The following is a 20,121-nucleotide window of genomic DNA, read 5'->3' on the forward strand; positions in this document are numbered from 1 at the left end:
TGATTTAACACTCAAGCATTCAGCTAAGTAGGTTTTGTTAATGCAAACAAAATTTACGGCAGTTATTAGCATATACAAAACAACAATGTCTTTAGCCTAGATATCTTTGCCATGCTTCAAAACGCAACGCAGCACAATGTCATTTAAGTTGAACAACTGAAGTTACATGATATAAATTGGTACATTGTTATGCTACTTAAATCACACAGATGAGTTGGTGTCAGCAACCAGCTATACATTTACACAGGCTTGTGAATGTGAACTGACCTGAAAGTGATGCGCGAGTTTTATTTCGTACTTTTCCATTTGAAGACAGAATGCCGCGTTCTGTTACTGTACAAACAGATGGCGGATGATATCAAAGCATCGCGAGGGGAGACACTCTGCATGCTTTCTAATCGCTCTCGCGGTTCTTTTATGTTTCTCTGTGCAGCGCTATCGAACAAACTTTTGATCATCTGCAGTCAGCTGGGTGGCGGGGATTGCGTACGGCGGGGATTGCGTACAAACCAATAGGGAGTCGAAATGGTGTATGTTTATACTTCTCATCCAACCACAATCGGATTCTTCTGGATGATGCAATTTATCAAGATAGGTTTTTTTAACGATGACAAGCCGGAATGTAAAAAAAGAAAACAAGTTGAAATTAATAGAAGTAACGAGGCGATTTTTAAAATGTAAGGAGTAGAAAGTACAGATAATTGCGTGAAAATGTAAGGAGTAGAAGTAAAAAGTCGTCTGAAAAATAATTACTCAAGTAAAGTATAGATACCCAAAATATCTACTTAAGTAAGGTAACGAAGTATTTGTACTTCGTTACTTGACACCTCTGCCCTACAGGAAGTTGAATTGGAATTGGAATGACAGGAAGTGAAATTAAATTCATGGCAATTCAAATAAATTCCAGTGTCACACAACAGATATAATCTTACATAAATTCAGTGTTAGGAAAGTTACTTTGGAAAATATTTTGGCAACCATTTTAAATACTTTAAGTAAAGCATTCTGGGAAATGAAGTCATGTTCCATCAGTGTTCCATAAAATTACAATTACAAAAAAATCAAACTTAATTATTTTTATACAACAGTTCTTTCTGGTTCTCGATTCTGATTGGCTGAGAGCTATGCGATATTGTGCTGATAACGGCACTGTAACCGCTTCACCTTTCGTATTATTCCGCCACCTAGTGAATGGAGGTCCTCTAAACAGGCTCATCTCTGAATGGAGAAACTGCACCCACACACGGACCTGAACACACACACAAATGCGCTGTTTTGAATTACGCTCCATGTATCTCATTAGTTCACTAGCTCGTAAATCAGTCTGTGCATCCCAATCGGAAGTTATTATTCCGTCAAAGAACAGCGCTCTTGGATGTTACGTTAAACTTAATGGGATTAACCCCCTGGGGTCCAAAAACGCGGGGCCACGTTTTGATGTGTTTTTTCCTTATCATGGCAGAATCAACTTAAAATACTCCATCATTAATGATCATACACTTACGTGTTTGACATCATTTGAAATGGTAAAGGGTCTTCTTTAAAATGTGTTCATTCACAATAACAACAGATCTTTGTGTTTTTGTCAAATTAAGAAAATAAACAGGGTGTGCATCCAGACATTTCTGTCTCCGCCAGCTGTCTCTCAAAACACATTACAAAAATCAGTTGAAACTCCGGGAATACTCGTCACACAAGCATGATACACAATCCAAAGAAAGCCTGAAATGTCTACTTTTAAACAAGCTAAATATAATCGAAAACAAATATTGCCTGTTTATGTAATCTGCATTGAAGTAAAGAGAGTACCGTTTTTCCTGGCTGACTTCATTATGTTTAATTCGGCCACGCCCACAGCTGTTGACATGGTAATGAAGACACGAGCTGTTCAACTATAACAAGCAAAGCGTAAAGTTTGATCAGATTTAAAGACTTCACCGCATGTTTGGATTATAAACTTTATTCACACACGTGAGGAATATCTTCATGTATGTCTGGACATTGAGGAAGAGAAGCGTTTATCTTTAACGTTACCTAAGAAGAACAATGGAGAACACACTGCTGGATAAGAAGTAAGTAACGTCAACAGTTAATTTATACCATTTATATTTGCTATCATGTAACTTAATAGGCTATGCTCATGGCTTGTGCAGTTCAGCCTACATACAGTAACGTTAAGCAACCTTAGCAGACTGCACGCTTCGGATTGAAAAACTTTCTCATTATTTACAAACGGACGCGATCTCACGTAATGGCGGATTTCACTGTTGCATGCTGTAACAGTGTTAAACACAGTTATTCACTTATATCCTTCATGGAAACTTTCAGTAAGCCTGAACTGCTGTATCTTTTAAGTGTGTGCTGTAATATGATTCCATGTGTACATGCTTATTTACAAACAAATCCGCGTGACCTCCCGTAATGGCGGATAGGCTATCTGTTACATACTGTACAGTGTTAGACACACAGTTATTCACTTTCGTATCCTTCATGGCAACTTTGACTAATGCTGCACTGCGGGATTTGCTGTAAAATGATTCCATATTGTTCACATGCAAGGTAATTCCATACATTGCGCTTTACACGCGACACCGTTTTTATGAGCGCCGTGTTACACGGAGACGCGAGCTCGCGCACATGGACGCGCCATATGCGATGTGTTTATAAAGTTCATACGCGCTTACAGAAACACGTTTAAAAAAGAAGCTAGACGATAAGGGGATGGGCATCTGAAAACAGTCATCTGAAAACAGCTTTTCATATAACTAATTGCTGCAGATGTTTATCTGAGATTAAGTTTATGTACAATATAGTTTATGAATGTAGTATCATATTTACCCATCAGTTATGTATGTAAGGGTATTTCTGTGGACAATTTATGCTAACAGCTGTTTATAACTCTCTTATCAGTTTATGCATCTCTCTCATCAGTACAAAACTATAAAGTGTAAAAACACTTTTTAGACATAAAGTTATATGGTAACAAGAGCCACATTAAGTTTACAGCTCTGTTGTGTATCAGTTTCTTAGTTTATACAAAGTTTTTTAATAGGGTATGTTTCCAAATAAACTTAAAATGTCCTACTAACCATCATTTCTATTTTGATTATGTTGTTAACTTAATAAACCTCAAACAAACATGTATACATTTGTCCTCACATTCTTTACTGTAGTTCACTCTCAGATTCCTGCCTAAAGGCTCATTATGCAGCTCATTATGCAGCTCATTATGCGAGCCTTTGTTTGCTAGCTGTCAATCAATCCTTCTCGCATACGGCCACTCTAAACAAAAAGTGTCTTACCATTTCTAAATCAATACATTGTTTTATGTGACTAAGTAGGCAGGGTGATTTTCACATCATTTTAAAGAAAAACTCTAGACTACTAGATTATGTTAAGGAAAGTCTTGTTAAAATATGTTTAGTATAGGTTTTGTGGACTTATATCAGTGACTTAAAAATGTAGCTTTTTTAAAAACCACGCATAAACATTTTTCTCTCAAAAATACAAACATGTACATACATGTAGCTCATATAATATTTTAGCCCAGTTTGTGCTGAACACAGTGGTATGAGACACTTCCCATTATTATGTTTTAAAGCAACTGAAAAAAGACCAAATGTAAGAGCATGCCAGAACCTCTGACAGTGTCCCAAAATGGTCGGACCCCAGAGGGTTAATGTCTTGTCATGTCGTGTGGACACTTGGAAAGAGGATTGTAAACACTCATTTTCTGGAGCTATATCTCTAATCAGAACGCGAAAACACCGTGGAACTGCAGGTAAGCACCGCAACTTTTAAATGTGGACATTGATCATTTATTTTATCGTGACGTGACTATTAAAACATGTTATGAGATATCGCCACTGATATATTTATAAGCAGCATGCAAAAACATCTCTCTGACACTTATAAAAAACTGTTTTATATAGTACTGACAAGAACAAAGTTTAATAATAATCGAGTGCTCGTATCGCGTTAAGAGTAAATGGGAACGCAATAGTAACATTATACAAATATAGTTTTATTTACTTTTACCTCGCGCCAAAACAATAACAACACAATAAATATGAATAAAAAACAAGTAATAGTTTGATCATGACACCAAATATTGCTGATTTGATCTCATTTTGATGATCAAAAACAAACAAGGCCGACATTAGAGCCAGGGAATCTCTGTCAGAGATTTAGCCCAGAGAGGGTGGTGGTCAGCGGGGCGAGTGAACACTGATGTCCGCTCATGCTTTGGTTCTCATTCGTACCGAATCTCACTAAGCAAACGTTCAAACAGGCGCTATCTTTACTAATCGACTGCAGATTTAAATATAATACATATATATTCTCGACTGAACTACTCTTAAAACTACACTTTGTGACCAAGAAATGGTAATATAAAGAAACGGCTTTTCCGTCCATTGAGTTGTTATGAGCTTCAAAGCAGCCGAAAGTTTTACCTGTCATTCTGGACGCCCTCAAATCCGTGGCAGAAGAAGTAGTTCTCAAACAAAGAGGCTTTTAAAATAACTCCGTTGTTGTTTTCTAGTTTTCGTTTTTCAAACGTGTGCCGTCGAACTGTTGTATAAAAGCAATATTGCAATTTTTTCCTGTTGTCATCCATGTATTCTAATCAAAATATCAATGAAACTGATTTGATTTGGAACAGCATTGAGTTAGCGGTAAAAAGCTCATGGGTTTAAATGATCTAATCCTGATTAAGTGATACAGATAAAGTATGTATCTTGAATGCCTTCCAAGGTTTTGGATAAATATAACAGTTCCAGTCCTTGATTCTTATATTTACTATAAATCACAGCTATGACCGCTGCACTCAATGATTCTGTGTATTACTGCACAGGACCAGTGGCGGCTCGTGACTCCTCATCTGAGGGGTGCTAATTCAAAATAAGAGTTCGGAGAATCATGTGTGTGGTTCCCTTTTCCAAAATATGTGTCCTGTATGTCGAGAGATCTTGTGTGCATCACGTGTTTTGTCAAAATAAGTGCCTGCTGCACACATGTTAAAACTGTTTATTATAAAAGAGATGCTCATGTTCACCAAATACACACAAGACACTCACTTTACAGTTAACTCGGATTAGGCATTAGATTCTGCGACTGTCTGACAAATGTGAGCGTCTCTTTTATAATAAACCTTTTATACGCATCTGCAGGAGGCACTTATTTTGGCAGGACACATGATGCACACACGTTCTCTCAAAGCGCAGAATACATATTTTGAAAAAAAGAACCACACACATGACGGGCTACATACATGTTGTGATAAACTACCCTAAAAAAGAGAAGTCACCAGCCGCCACTGCACTGTAAATATATGTGACCCAGAACCACAAAACCAGGCATAATATGTGTTGTTATCAAAGTTAAATAAATAAGCTTTACATTAATGCATGGTTTGTTTGGATATGACAATATTTGCTCAAGGTACAAATAATCTGAGGGTACAAAAACTAAATATTGAGAAAATCACATTTAAAGTCACAATGAAAATAAAATGAAAAACTGTAGTTTGTTTTGGAATATTGTGAGGTGTTTTTTTTTTTACAAATGACTTATCTGTGTCAGGATTCCATCATCCACATCATCAGTCACTCCTCCCACTCGTTTCCTCTCCCCTGAATTCTAATCCCCAACACCGGTGTCCCATCACCATATTCTGCTCCTTTTACTCCTTGTCTGGTCTCATCACTAATGGACACCTAGGGCCCTATTTTAACGATCTGAAACGCAAGTCCGAAGCGCAAAGCGCAAGTGACTTTGTGGGCGGATCTTGGGCGCTGTTGCTTTTTTCCCGGCGGGAGAAAAAAGTCTTGCGCCGGGCGCAAATCAATAAGGGGTTGGTCTGAAGTAGGTTCATTATTCATAGGTGTGGTTTGGGCGTAACGTCAAATAAACCAATCAGAACGTCATCCAACATTCCCTTTAAACGCACGTGCGAAAGTTCCATGGTGGATTGCTATTATTATGGCGGATTTACCAGGCACACGCCAGGACCCTTACGAAAATTAACCATGGTTTTATTGTGGTAAAAGTGTAGTAACCATGGTTTTTTGGTCAATTGATTACTATGAGCAAAACCGTGGTTTTATTACACTAACCATGGTTTAACAATGTTTTTTTTCAAAACCATGGTTATTTTGTGGTAACCATGGTTTTACTACAGTAACCATGTTTTTTTGGTCTTAACTGTAGTAAAACCATGGTTAATTTTCGTAAGGGGAGCGGTTCACAGCTGAGGAGACCGACGTTCTTGTAAGAGCAGTCAAAGAAAGAGAAATTATTTTGTATGAAGATGGGAGAAACCCGCCCAAATCAGCGTCGGCTAAACAGGCGTGGGAGGAAATAGCTACAATTGTTTCGTCAGCTGGCATCCCCAGGACGACGCACCAGTGCCGCAAGCGCTACAATGATATCAGGAGACAGGGGAAGTCCAGGCTTGCCAGCATAAATCGGGCACGCCGTGTAACGGGAGGTGGATCTGCCTCTACACAGGACCTGACGCCAGCAGAGGACATCGCTGCGTCCACTCTCACCGCTGAAAGCGTTGAAGGGTTTGGGGGCTTTGAAATCGGCACCCAAGAAACGCAAGCACTCCAACCCCAAGGTACACTTACAAATTAAGTTCACATACATTAAGGTTTCTTATGAAAACATTTTATTTATCATTATTTACATAAAATAAATGTAATACAGCCACACAACAAATTTCTGAAAATATTTTAATCGTTATATGCATAATTTTTTTTAACGCAGCCACACAATAAATAAAAATAATGTAATAGCTTCGCAGGAAGACCCTGGCGTCGCGGGCCGTGCGCACGGGCCATCTGAGGAGGGAACAGCGCATCAATCAAGACCTACACGCCGTGGCAGCATCGCTAGACCAGAAGACCACCCATTCCTGCAGCTCCAGCAAACCGGATTTGAAATGCTGGAGCGGGAGCTGTCCGGGATGCGGCGAAGTGTGAATGCCCGTCTTGACCGGGTGGCGATGTTGCTGCGGCCTCTCGGACGCATCTCCTCAAGCCTGGAGAGGATTGCTGCAGCCATGGAGCGTGCCCCTTTAAGCGCACCACCACCTCCTATTGTGTCTCCTCCTGTTGTGCCTATTCCTCCTTCCTCCACATCTCCGTCCAACCGTTCCACCAGACACACACCACGCAATGTCATTCCTGGACCCTCAGGTGTCCAATCCCGCCGAGGCGCACGTCGCAAAACTACCAGAGGAGGGAAAAAGAATTACAGTTTTTCTGTTTAAATATTTTTTACCTAATTTTCCTTCAGTAATTTCAATTACTGTTTGCTATTGATTTTGTTTTTTGACTAAATGTAAATAAATCTCACAAATAAATACTTTTGAATGTTTTGGACCCGTTCTCTCTGAATCACCATTCAAGTATGGTTATATTTTTGCAATTTAGTATAACATTAGACTGAGATAACTTTGCATACCTCACTATAAACGATGCAGCAGCTCTTCTGCCAAATAAGCTCTCCTCTCTCGTGCTGCTGCTGGGGCATTTGGGTTAAGTGGCATCGGCACATGGAGTTCACCATCACGTCTCCTTAAGTCCTCTAATATTTCCTCATCTATGTCAACAACACAACCTTGATTTATGGAAATGTTATGTAAAACACAACACGCCACAATGATTGCTGCGACTTTTTGAGGACTGTACTGTAAAGTGCCTCCTGATCTATCCAAACACCTGAAGCGCATTTTCAGAATGCTGAACGTTCGTTCAATTACAGAGCATGTTTGTGTGTGTTTCCGATTAAACTGCATTTCACGCATTGTTGCTGGCATCAAAAATGGTGTCATCAGCCATGTCTTTAACGGATACCCATTGTCCCCTAACAGCCAACCATCCAACGGGGATTCCCCTCGAAGATGGCAGGAATGGAAGAGTTTGCCAGTATGAATGAGTCGTGGCTCGAGCCAGGATAATTCGCAAAGACATGGGTGATTTTACTATAAGCAACGCAAATGACTTGTACGTTGATTGAATAGGTTCCCTTGCGGTTGATGTATACAAGTGTGTTTTCTGATGGGGCACGTAGCTGCACATGGGTGCAGTCTATACAACCAAGGACACCAGGGAACCCATACTTCGCACAAAATGCTTGCTTTGCTCTTTCCTGGCTGTCAGGTGTGACAGGGAATTTGATGTATTCCCCAGCATGTCGGACTAGACCTGATGTAACTGCATGTATAGCCGAACTTATGGCAGATTGTGAAATGCCTCCAATGGAGCTAAGGGGGTGTTGGAACGACCCAGACGCATAGAAATGTAATGCCCCTGTGACCTTTACTGCAACGGGCAAGGCATATGGAGAGGGTGCACAGTCCCCAGCTCATCTGCCAGGAGATGACAGATGTCTGTCACAGCCTGGCGGGTCAGGCGTAGCTTGCATAAACATTCCTCCTCACTGAGGGAGAGATATGTCAGTCTTGGCCGGTATACCCTCTCCCTCCGGCGTCTAATTCTCTGTCCCAAGACATACTCCATCTTACTGTGCAAAAGAAAAAGCTGGTAAGTTAAATACTAAGGTTTTTAATGTACTTACATATGGTAAAGGTGATTTCGCAGTCTTCCGATTTTTTCTTGACGGACAAACCAATTTGTCAGATGTCCTTTTATACACATATGTCTTGTCACTTCTGGGCAAACAGGTCTGATCCGTCATTGCTACAATTAGCCTGAATAATGAGTAAGCTACATTTATGCCTATTTTCTCCACATCTTCGTGCACACCACAATGATTTCGCTTATCTCATGTATTTATATTTTTTATTGTAACAATTTATGATTTAATGATTTCGCTTATCTCATGTATTTATATTTTTTATTGTAACAATTTATGATTTAATGATTTCCCTTATGTCATGTAATGATATGTTTATTGTAACAATTTATGATTAATGATTTCCCTTATCTCATGTATTTATATTTTTTATTGTAACAATTTATGATTTAATGATTGCCCTTATCTTATATTTTTTTTGTAACAATTTATGATTTGCAAAAATAACTGTTGCATCTGTGTAGATTAGATAAGCAATGCGCGTTGTGCACGCTATACATTATGGTCAGGCATGCGCCCTTAAAATAGCATAATGAACTACGCGCAATGCGTCACTGACTTTAGACTAGTTTTTTTTGGTTAGTAGCGCAATTGTTTTTTGAAACTGCAAAATAGCATAAGAGATGGTTTGCGCCGGAACACGCCTCCTTTTTGCGCTGAACCGCCCAGGCAACGCAAGTTCATTCCCTAGTTTGCTGAGGTGCGTCTGTGGAGGGAAAACCCGCTTTGCGCCGGTGCAAAATACGAAATGATACTGACAAAGTCAATTGCGCTGGGTGCAAGATAGGGCCCCTAGGGTTTTTATCAATGTCAAGGAAGGATCCTCGTAAGCCAGAATTTCGAGGATGCTATGTCATCGGCATCCGTCAAAGGACTGTTCCAATGTCGAGGATCCTCCGAATTTCAACCAAGGACTGAGTACTTAGTTCGAAAAATATACAGGAGAGTATGCATATGTGCAAATGTCAGATCACCAACAATCCAAAAGCACACCTTTTCGCTGACGTAATGATGCAATGACGTGCACTTGCTAGCCTGTTCCATTTACGTGTTCTCTGAATGCTAAAGAGGAGCCTCGACTACCCTCTGAAGGAAGTTACTTGGAAAGACGAGTCCTTGACATTAAGAAACACCTCTAGACTCACCCGTACTACTCATCTTGGACTTACCTGTTATCCTTGTTTACCTTCTGATCTCCTCTTGCAAAAGAGACATTGTTATTCTACAGCTAAGTGCATTCCTGAACTTTACATATCCAATTTTACTCATCTATTATTTCTCTGCTTCAGTGTGTGTTTCAATAAAGAACTATATTACTTGCCTTCAGTCAACATCCTGGCTCTGAGTGTGAAAATCTGTGAGCTTCATTGTTATTTTTTTATTTATTTATGTGCCCTCATAATTTTTAATCAAAAATGCAAATCTTCTACCTTCCTCAAAACGATCTCTCTTTACTTCCCGGTCATATGATATGGCAGGTAGGCAGGGTCCAGGAAAAGATCCCAGCGATAAGCAACATGTGGCACCACAAGTTGGGTCGTGCAAGAATCGACAGCCGGATGATGTCAAAGTACAGTGAGAGTGATTCACTAAATATTACGGAGGAGTTTGCTTTTAATTCGCTCTGATGGAAGTTTGACCTCATCCGGCTGTCGGTTCTTGCGGCATCGCATGAAGTGAAACAAGTCGCCTAGTTGTTACTTCCATTTTATGGAGACTTTAAAGTTGTCGAAATGACGTCCTTAGCAACATACATTACTAAGGATAAATACATTTGTTGATATATTTACGATAGGAAATTTACAAAATATCTTTATGGAACATGATCTTTACTTAATGTCCTAATGAGTTTTGACATAAATAAACTTGATAATTTTTACCCATACAATGTATGTTGGCTATTGCTACAAATATATCTGTGCTACAATATGTCTGGTTTTGTGGTCCAGGGTCACGTATGTGATTCTGGTCAAATGTATAAAGATCTGTTTTCTTTATACTGTGAACTGAAAGTCATCTTGACAAGTGAAGAGTTATCTGCACTTCTGTAATCCACAACAATCCTGTGCAATCAGAGAAGGATGGAACAACAATGACAAAAGGAAAGGTGCAGCACAGATGTCTATTTTAAAAATAATTTAATTTAAAGGTGCACAATGATGACCAACATTTCGATGCACAATTACATCTTTATCAAAGTTGTGGGTAAAACATGGGCAATGAAGCCCTTAATAAGAATCATTAACAGGTGCGTAAAGGGGGCGTAGGCCTACAGAATCCACATCCACAACTACCTACAGCAGGGAAAATAAGTATTTGACATCAACAATTTTCAGTAAGGTGATTTCTAAGTGGCCTATTGACACAAAATGTCCACCAGCTGTAGCCATCAAGCCAAATATTGAATTCATACAAAGAAATTAAAACATTTAGGTATACAAGTTGAATCATAATAAATAAAGTGAAATGACACAGGGAATAAGTATTGAACACATGAAGAGACCAAGGTGCAAAATGGGATAGAAAGACAGAAGATCACCTGGAATCTGTCAGTACTGAGAGAGAAACCCTGCCCCCTATCAGTACTCATTGATATCATCTGCTTAGTCCTAATTGATGGCCTATATAGGCTTCTCATTACCCAAGAGGAACACAGGCAAGACTTCATGATGTGTAAAAGAAAACTCTCTCAAGATCTTCATAATCTTATTGTTGAAAAGCATTTTGATGGGAATATTTATAGGGGCATTTCCAGAATGATGAATGTTCCTGTGAGCATTGTGGGGCCATTATACGGAAATGGAAAGTCATCACTTCACCATAAACCGGCCATGATCAGGTGCTCCACGTAAGATTCCTGTCCGAACTTCAGGAAGACCTTCTTTCAGCAGGTACTGTTGTTTTAAAGAAAACTATAAGCAATGCACTGAACCGCCATGGCATCCATGCATGCTCACCACGCAAGACTCCATTGCTTAACAAAAAGCATGTTGAGGCTCAGTTAAAGTTTGTGAAAGAGCATTTGGAGAAGCCTGTGGATTATTGGGAGACTATAGTATGGTTACATGAAAGCAAATTTTTACACCATGTTTGGAGAATAAATGGGACTGCCCACCACCCCAAGAACACCATGCCAACAGTTAGGTTTTGGGGTGGAAGCATCATGGTTTGGGGCTGCTTTTAAGAAAGGGATATTGGCAGACTTCATATTATTGAAGGCAGGATTAATGGAGAAATGTACCGAGATATTCTGGATAAAAATCTGCTGCCATCTACCATAAAGCTGAAAATGAAAAGAGGTGGACTTTTCAGCAAGACAATGATCCCAAACACAAGTCCAAGGAAACAAGAAGTGGTTTTAAAGAAAGAAAATCAAGTTGCTTGAATGGCCCAGTGAGAGAACTGAAGATCAAAGTTCATAAAAGAGGCCCAAGGAACCTTCAAAATGTAAAGACTTACTTCTCATGGAAAGTAACTTATGTTACATTTGCATTACTTTTGCGTTACTTTTTCTTACTTGGCTGAGACTTGATTTCTTTGAGGCTTTGCAGGTGTTGTTTATGACAGAAAAGTTCTGCATTCAGAAACTGGATATTTCTGTCTCAAAAATGTCAAGCTCTGGCCTGCCAATATAGTTTCTGACTTAAAATGTTCCTGCTCTGCCACGACACATAGAGTGCATAATTCTATGTTAATATGTAAGGAATAATTGATTATGGGAAGAAACAAAATGTTTCTTATAATTCAAAGGACCGGAGTCAATTATTCCTCTTATACCACGGTTACCACGAACATTGCTCTTGTGCCTATTTTTAAAACATTTGACAGGTAAGGTGTGCGGTTTACATAAAAATGATCAATACCCATTGAACATTTCTCAGCCAATCAGAATAAAGCGTTCAGTTCAGTTCAGTTTAATTTACTACATTTTTTATATCAAATTAATTAAACTGTTTTAAAAAAGTAACTCAAATATTAAAGTGCCCATCTTATGACTGCTTTTCCACACGTAAAATAGGTGTATGAGTTCCATAAAACATGTTTAAAAAGTTGTTTGTTCAAAATAGCTTGTAGGAGACGATTGTTACCCATCTCTAGTAGCCTCTGTTTCAGTGCATTTCAGATTGTGCCGTTATAAGGCGGTCATTACATATTTATGAGCTGCTGCTCTTTTGATCACGCCCCACTACTAACGTCATGTGCGCATGCACAATGTTATCGCAAGCAGTGCAGACTGTAGACTGTATTATAATTATTTTATATATTATTATTAATGGTTTATGTATTGCCAACAGACAATCAAGCAAAAAAGTATCACTAATAAGTACACTCCAGGAGAATAAACTCATGACATATAATGATTCCAGAGTAAATTGTGATGTAGCAGTCTCAACAATACATTCGTTTTCCCTGGACAACGCTAACATATTCCCGTTATAAAACATCTTCAAACGCATTATTTTCGCAAATTACAGAAATTAAGACCCAGTGGGGGATGTATACTGCTTGTGGACAGCATGCTAATTGCTAGAAGCTAGCGGGAGGTCCGCTGTATCTTGGGAAAATGATAAGAGACTTGAGGGTACGTTAGCCTCGGCGGAAAAGCCAGGTCGGTAAGGCCGGTCTTGGTTAGTTTGGCAAAACACTTTTACTTAGTAAGTTCATGTAGAATTGTAAAACAAAACAGTTAAATATTTCTTTTAACTTTATGGTAGCTGGTCACTGGCTTTGCAGGAGAAACCACGCTGCAAACTAACTAGCATAGCGGTTAGCCACCTTGTCGTTCTCAATGGCAAATGACTGCTAAAACACACACACAAGTTCACCCACTCGACGTGCCCCAATTTGTGGGTGGGATGATGTCAGTTTTTCTCCGCTAACAATATCTATATAGCCTCCTGTCTACAAACATGAATAATATTAACATTAATATACATCGTTTAAAAGGTATAACTTACGGGTTTAGCATCAGTGTATGGTCTCTGTTTTGAGATACAGATACTCTAGCATCATAAATATAATATTTTGTGACAGACAGATGACAATATGCAGATTAAACATGACTTCTTACCTTTTGTGTTGATATAACGAATGCGAATCGAATCCAGTCTGTTTCAGATGTGTGATTAATCCATAAGAACCGTCCAATAAAATACATTCAATGACCATTTTTGTCCACATATGCATATAATTTATGAAATATAGATACATAGTCTGTTGTTTACATCAGATTTTGCATGAACGTCTTATTGCCTACAATCTGAGGACTACGACTTTGCGTCGTAACACACTGTATATGAGATTACACTTTAGGTTTCCGTAAACACATAAACACGCGATAAAACTTTGTTTTTAAAAGTAGGTGGGAGTATAATCCATAATATCCAAATCCCGATGTTAATTCTGTGAGCCATGATAACAGTATAGAGTATATCAGCGAAGTGACTGCTCTCCTGCTCTCTAGCTACCTGGTGGGTGGAGACCTGCGAGTGGGGTGGTGGGCAGGAAAATTCAAACGGAATGTGACAACAAGGCTAGTTACGTCACAACGGAGCTGATTTTGAGACTCAATGCAGAGGACATTCAGAAACCTGTATCTTACTCAAATCAGCATGGATGGATTTTTTTCCAAGTTTGTATGCGTGTGGAAGCACCAGAGACACAAAATAACACCCCAAAACTCAGAAAAAGTGAGTTTTTCATAATATGGGCACTTTAATGTGCACATTTAAAAAGTAGTGCATTACTTTACTCGTTACTTCAGAAAAATATTATTATTATGTAATGCAAGTTACTTGTAATGTGTTACCCCCAACACTGCTCTCCACACAAGAGGCATCTAGAAGCTGTAATCACCAACAAAGGCTTTTCTACAAAATATAAAATAAAGTGTGTTCAATACTTATTCCCTGTGTCATTTCACTTTATTTATTATGACCCAACTTGTATACTTAAATGTTCTGATTTCTTTTGTATGAATTCAATATTTGGCTTGATGGCTACATCTGGTGGAATTTCTTGTCAATAGCCCACTTAGAAATCCCCTTACTGATAAAAATGCTGATATGTCAAATACTTATTTTCTCATTTCTTACCACAGCGAGGATGTAAGAAGTCTTTTGCTTTGGACAAATTAGAGCAAGCATTACTTGCATGTGTATCACCATTGACTCTTTTATCATACCAGGTTTGATTTTGTAACAAATGTCCAGCAGGAAGCAGCATCAGCTCATTTAACTCTTTCGCCACCATTGACGAGATAACTCGTCAATAAAGAGAGAACGCTTCCCTGCCAATGACGAGAAATTCCGGCTTTCCGCACTACCGCTATTATCCACCGCAACTTATACAACCCGGAAGTAGCGCCTCACGTGAAAGAGAAAGAACTCTGTGTATGTTTTAAAGATCGCTCTGCATCTGATCTCTATCGAAAGTCCCTCACAAAAAATGGAATTATCTCAGCTTTTTCTCAAAAGTGGGTGTTTTTGAAGAAACGTACCCATATTTGAGAGGTAATAAAAAGAAAACAAATGATGATAGGATGAAACCTTTTTTTTAAGCTGAGGGTCTGTTCTTTCATTTGATATATTGTATTTTTATATATTTAAAGAACATTTTCTGAAAGGCATTACATTTTTGTGAAAATTATGAAAAATGCTGGTGCTGGCTGGCAACTTTTTTTTTAAACGCTGGCGGGGAAAGAGTTAAAGATTTCTGACTTATTTTATGCACATAATGAAGAAACTGTGGTGAAATGAGCAAAAGTCGTGACTGATTAGCAGTTTTCTGATCAAAATACAAATGAAGCTGATTTGATTTTCTCTTGAAGAGTATTTTATTTAATCATTGCAAAAAGATCATGTTCCTGTGCTCAACTGCTGGATCATTGGGTTAGCAGTGAGAAAGTCATGGGTTTGAATCCCAGAGAACACAAATACTGATTAATGTGTAGCTTAAATGCCCTGTAAGTCAATTTGCATACAAGTATCTGTCAAATGCATAAATGATCTGCATATATTTCAAAAGCATATACATTTTTACACCAACTTGAAATACAATTGAATATGTTTAGGCAAAGAATGTATATGTGTAATGTAAAAGCTAATGAGATAATATAATAGTCTAAGAGTCTTATAATGGGATACAAGTGTCCAGTGGTAGCCGGTGACTTCTCTTCCGATTGGTGCAATTTCAAATTATGTGCATTGTGCTTCTTGTAAAAATACATCCCTGCTGCACAAACGTCGAAAGGGTTTATGAGAAAGAGACACTTATGTTTACAAAATACTTGCAAACTTAACACTAAACTCTGATTACACATGAAATTTAATGCGTATCTGGCAAACGTGAGCGTCTCTTTTATCATAAACCCCTTTGAAGTGTCTGCAGGAAGCTCATATTTTCACATGATGCACATAGATTCACATGACAGACAAACACATATTTTGACACACATGACAGGCTAAATACATGTTTCAATGAGCTTTGCACTCGAAAAAGAAGTCACTAGACCCACTGTAAGAGTCTTTATGTTTTACAATCATTAGGTATATACTGAACTAGTTATTCTGCAAATTTATTTATAACCTGAGGTTGTGTTTTCCTGCCCTACTGACTGCACACAGTTTGTGTGGTGAGGGGTTCAATATGAGACCCACAACTGGTGTGAGATCCAATTCATCTTCAGAGACTCCAGGTGGAGGAGTGAAGTGAAAACACTGAAGAAGAGAAGTGAAGAACAGAAAGAGCTCCATCCTGGCCAAACCCTCTCCTAAACAAATCCTGCGACCTGCAGAGAAAAGATGGGAATGCGTTTGTAATGACATAATTGTTAAACAACATAAGTCAAATTGAATAATAAAGTTTATTACCTGCAGAGAAGGGCATGAAGGCGTCACGTTTGATCAGCTGACCGTTCTCATTCAGGAAGTGTTCAGGGTTGAAAGTATCGGGCGTCTCCCACTCGCTCTCATCTCTCAAAACAGAATACAGCAGTGGCAGAACACACGTCCCCTAGATTTCAGAAGAAAACACAGACAATATTAGTGTGCTAAATACTGAGGGTTTTGGTCTGTACCCCTTACTTGTCCGGAAGCAACTGAAAAACAAATGGCTGTCGGTAAACTCAGAGAAACTAATGACACATACTTTTAATAAGTTGAGCTGGATAACAGACTGTAAAGTGTGAATATTATACAATACGAGCAAGATGGACCTTCTTGATGAGATATCCATTGAAGTTCACATCACAGCTGGTTTGATGTGGCAGACTCATGGGCAATATATTCACCAGTCTCTGGATTTCATGGATCACAGCGTCTGTGTAAGGTAAATTCTTCCTGTCCTCTGTAACTGGTTTACGTCCATCAAGCACCCGGTCAATTTCCTCATGAACCCGATCTATGACCCAGAAGATCACATAGAAAATGTTTAATATCTTATCTTACTTTTGTAAATATAAAGAGAACAGTTTGACCTGCTATAACCTTGTATGTGAGGATATTTGGCCATGAGCAGTAAACCCCAGCGTAGCGTTGTGCCGGTGGTGTCAGTACCGGCAGCAAACAGGTTTGACACAATCATGAGCAGGTTCAGATCATTAAATTGGGAATTATTTTCTCCAGATTTCTGTTAAAACCACCAAAAACATGCTTTATTATTATTTAGAGTGAGAATTATTTTTAAACATACGTATATTAACCTACACATTTGCTACATAAATTCATGATATTCTACCTCTAAGTTTTGTTTTTGGATGAGGAAGGCATCAACTAATCCTCTGCAGTCGAGAGGGTTTAAAGTCTTCCGCAAGCGATCCACCAGCACCTGTATTTCAGCATGGTATTTCTCCAAACTTTCCATTAGCAGTCTCCAGGTCTTCAGCAACGGCCTAAGCACTGGAAACACGTTGTAGATCTGCAGGTGGAGCCACACGATAAAATACAACATAAACATGAGGAGATCAGACTGGCTTTTCACAATTCTGCATTGTTGTAAAATGTACAGAACAATTATGCAAATTTGTTGCAGATTTACAGTCAATACATGGTACTACAGATGGTAGAGACATACAGAATTTGTTTTAAAGGTTTAATGTGTTTTTAGCTGCATCTACTGGTGTGATGCAAATTGCAACCACACTCAATTTTAAAACGCAAAGACAAGCTAAGGTAGCTGCAACATAGGCTGTTTCTCAATTCCAAGAACGAAAAGGACGGACTTGCATTCTCGTGGAGATCGGTCTTGCTAGGCGACCTTGGAAGAACAAACTCAGAAGGTCACGAGAACACACTTCTGAGAATTGAGATGCGTGCAATCTTCCTGTTGGTCACCTGTCCTCCGCCATTGTTTTGCCGCAAAGACTTCTGGGCCCTAAAGCGATTTCAACGTGCAAGTCTGCACTTGATGCATCTTCGATATCAAGAACACATCCCAGTATTTTCATGCGGCCAAGCCACACCCCCTCCACTCACTCAGACAAACAATCAATATTTGGTGATGGGCACTACGGCAGCTGTCACAGGAGGATAGGGTTGTCACAATGATAAAATAGTCGTCTCATCGCAATTGTTTGACCTCATCCCAATGATTTCCGATCACCGCAATGATTGCACATCTCTCTAAAAAAACACAAGGGGGAGCTGCAGCGCCCGTATAAATGAGACCATATCAGATTACTTTTAAATGTTATAATATTTACTGCCAGATAAACCTTGCAAAAGATTTAATTTAAATAATCACAACAATGTGTGAAAATTATTTCATAAACAAACAAAAATGTTTGAGAATTAAATGTCAAAGCATAAAAACAGTAAATTAATCATCATAACCATCAAAGCCCAAATAATCGTAATAATCGTCACAATTTCTTACACAATTAACCATCAGCCAAAGTCACCAAAAGGGTCTTAACTATGCATTGGAGGGTTATATTAATAATTTTATTGTTGAGAACTCGATGAAAAGCTTTAGCTCCAGGAAAAAATGTACATGTTACAGCAAAATGCAATAAACCACATCTCGTTGCCATCATGATCAAATTAAATACGTACATGTCACGGAGTGACAAAAGACAGGCGGAACTCTTTTTGAGGAGGATGTTTCCAGCCGGGAAAATTTTGGTGTAACACACGATTGGTTCCGGCTGCTCAGATGAGAAATCTAATAAGGAAATAAGCCTCAGGTGTCCGAGCAGAGAGCGGCGATCAGTGATTGAGGCATGCAGACGGAGGATGGTATACAAAAGGACTCTTTGAAGAGGAGAGGAAGAGTTTTTCTTTGTTTCTTTTGTAGGGAGACGGAAGCATTTGGTGTGAGGGTGAGAGAGAGAGAGAGACAGAGAGAGTGTGTGTGAGAGAGAGAGAGAGAGAGAGAGAGAGAGAGAGTGACAGTGAGTGAGTTCGGAGAAGGCAGAATTGCGGTGGAGACGGAGCTCTATCGACTGGAAGTAGGAAAAGGAGTAACTTCTACAATACAGGATTTATGAGAGACGAAGAACGGATGTGCACATAACTGCTGAGAATGGGCTTTGGTCATTGTTTATATTGCCCAGTTCTGTCTTTGGTTGGCCACTTCCTGTGTTATGGTTGAGGAGAGAAGTGTGGAAGACGAAACCTCCTTCTTACGAATACAGTGCTGTTTATGCTTACTCCACTTATAGCTGCTCACAAGTCACTCTGACGCCAGGACACGGGATCCGGTTGGGGCTACGGACAAAAAGCCCTAGGTCACTGTGAGTATTTGGATATCTGCAGTGTGTGAAAAGAATTTTCACACACTGAATACCTTTTTGGTTTTGGTTTGCTAAATACCTGAGAGTGTAGAGCCCTTGACTGGGAGTACCGTTTAACTGGAAGAGTGGCGGGTCTAATTAATCAGTATTGGAGTGTATGTTACAGAGCTGGACGGGGGCAAAGTGACTACCTGCATAATCACAATCGCATGATTTGAAGTTGACCGGCGGAGAACTCGGTCAGGAAAGAGTATTTTCCTTGCAAACCTGTTACCATCAGGATTGGAGTTGATCCATCGAAAACATGAGTTTATCCCTTTTTGCTGTGTCTACTTGTTTAGAAGGATCCTCTTATACTCCCCTCTGCCTGCAAGAAGTGTCGTTATCTGTATTCACACTATCCCCTGGCCTAAAGTTGATCTATTACAGGCACAAGCTGTCTCCCTCCTTGCTGTGTCTATTTTGTTTAGAAGGAGAGCCATCCTCATATACCCACCTCTGCCCGCCTGTAAGGAGTGTCGTTACCTGTACTCACACTATCACCTGGCCTAAAAAGTGATTCCTTGAAGACATAAGCTGTTCCCCCTTTGCTGTGTTTATTTTGTTTAGAAGGAGAGCCATCCTCGTATACTCACCTCTGTCTGCCTGTAAAAAGTGCTATTACCTGTATCCACACCAGCACCTGGCTTATAAAGTTGATTCAGAATAAAGACGGGCCGGTCTGAGTATTTCACAATCTGCTCAGTTACTGGGACTTTCATGCACAACCATTTCTAGGGTTTACA

The 20,121-nt window shown here is 39.3% G+C and overlaps 1 protein-coding gene across 2 annotated transcripts in view; it reads right to left on the minus strand.

Annotated features, from left to right (window-relative positions):
• The window catches only part of LOC129436628 (cytochrome P450 2K1-like), a 63,967-nt gene that overhangs the window by 30,503 nt on the left and 13,343 nt on the right, over nucleotides 1-20,121 (minus strand). The window contains exons 5-10 of one of the 2 annotated variants that reach the window (XM_073857726.1): nucleotides 17,341-17,520; nucleotides 17,091-17,232; nucleotides 16,820-17,004; nucleotides 16,476-16,617; nucleotides 16,208-16,393; nucleotides 16,152-16,172 (exon numbers count right to left, since the gene is read on the minus strand). In XM_073857726.1, coding sequence (XP_073713827.1) covers nucleotides 16,168-16,172; nucleotides 16,208-16,393; nucleotides 16,476-16,617; nucleotides 16,820-17,004; nucleotides 17,091-17,232; nucleotides 17,341-17,520 — 840 coding nt within the window. In that variant the 3' untranslated portion in view covers nucleotides 16,152-16,167. Of the gene's footprint in view, nucleotides 1-15,447; nucleotides 16,394-16,475; nucleotides 16,618-16,819; nucleotides 17,005-17,090; nucleotides 17,233-17,340; nucleotides 17,521-20,121 lie in introns of those variants that run through there. The other variant, XM_073857725.1, reaches the window with a different exon arrangement.

The sequence above is a fragment of the Misgurnus anguillicaudatus genome, chromosome 19 (assembly GCF_027580225.2).
Source record: "Misgurnus anguillicaudatus chromosome 19, ASM2758022v2, whole genome shotgun sequence".
Classification (NCBI taxonomy): domain Eukaryota; kingdom Metazoa; phylum Chordata; class Actinopteri; order Cypriniformes; family Cobitidae; genus Misgurnus; species Misgurnus anguillicaudatus.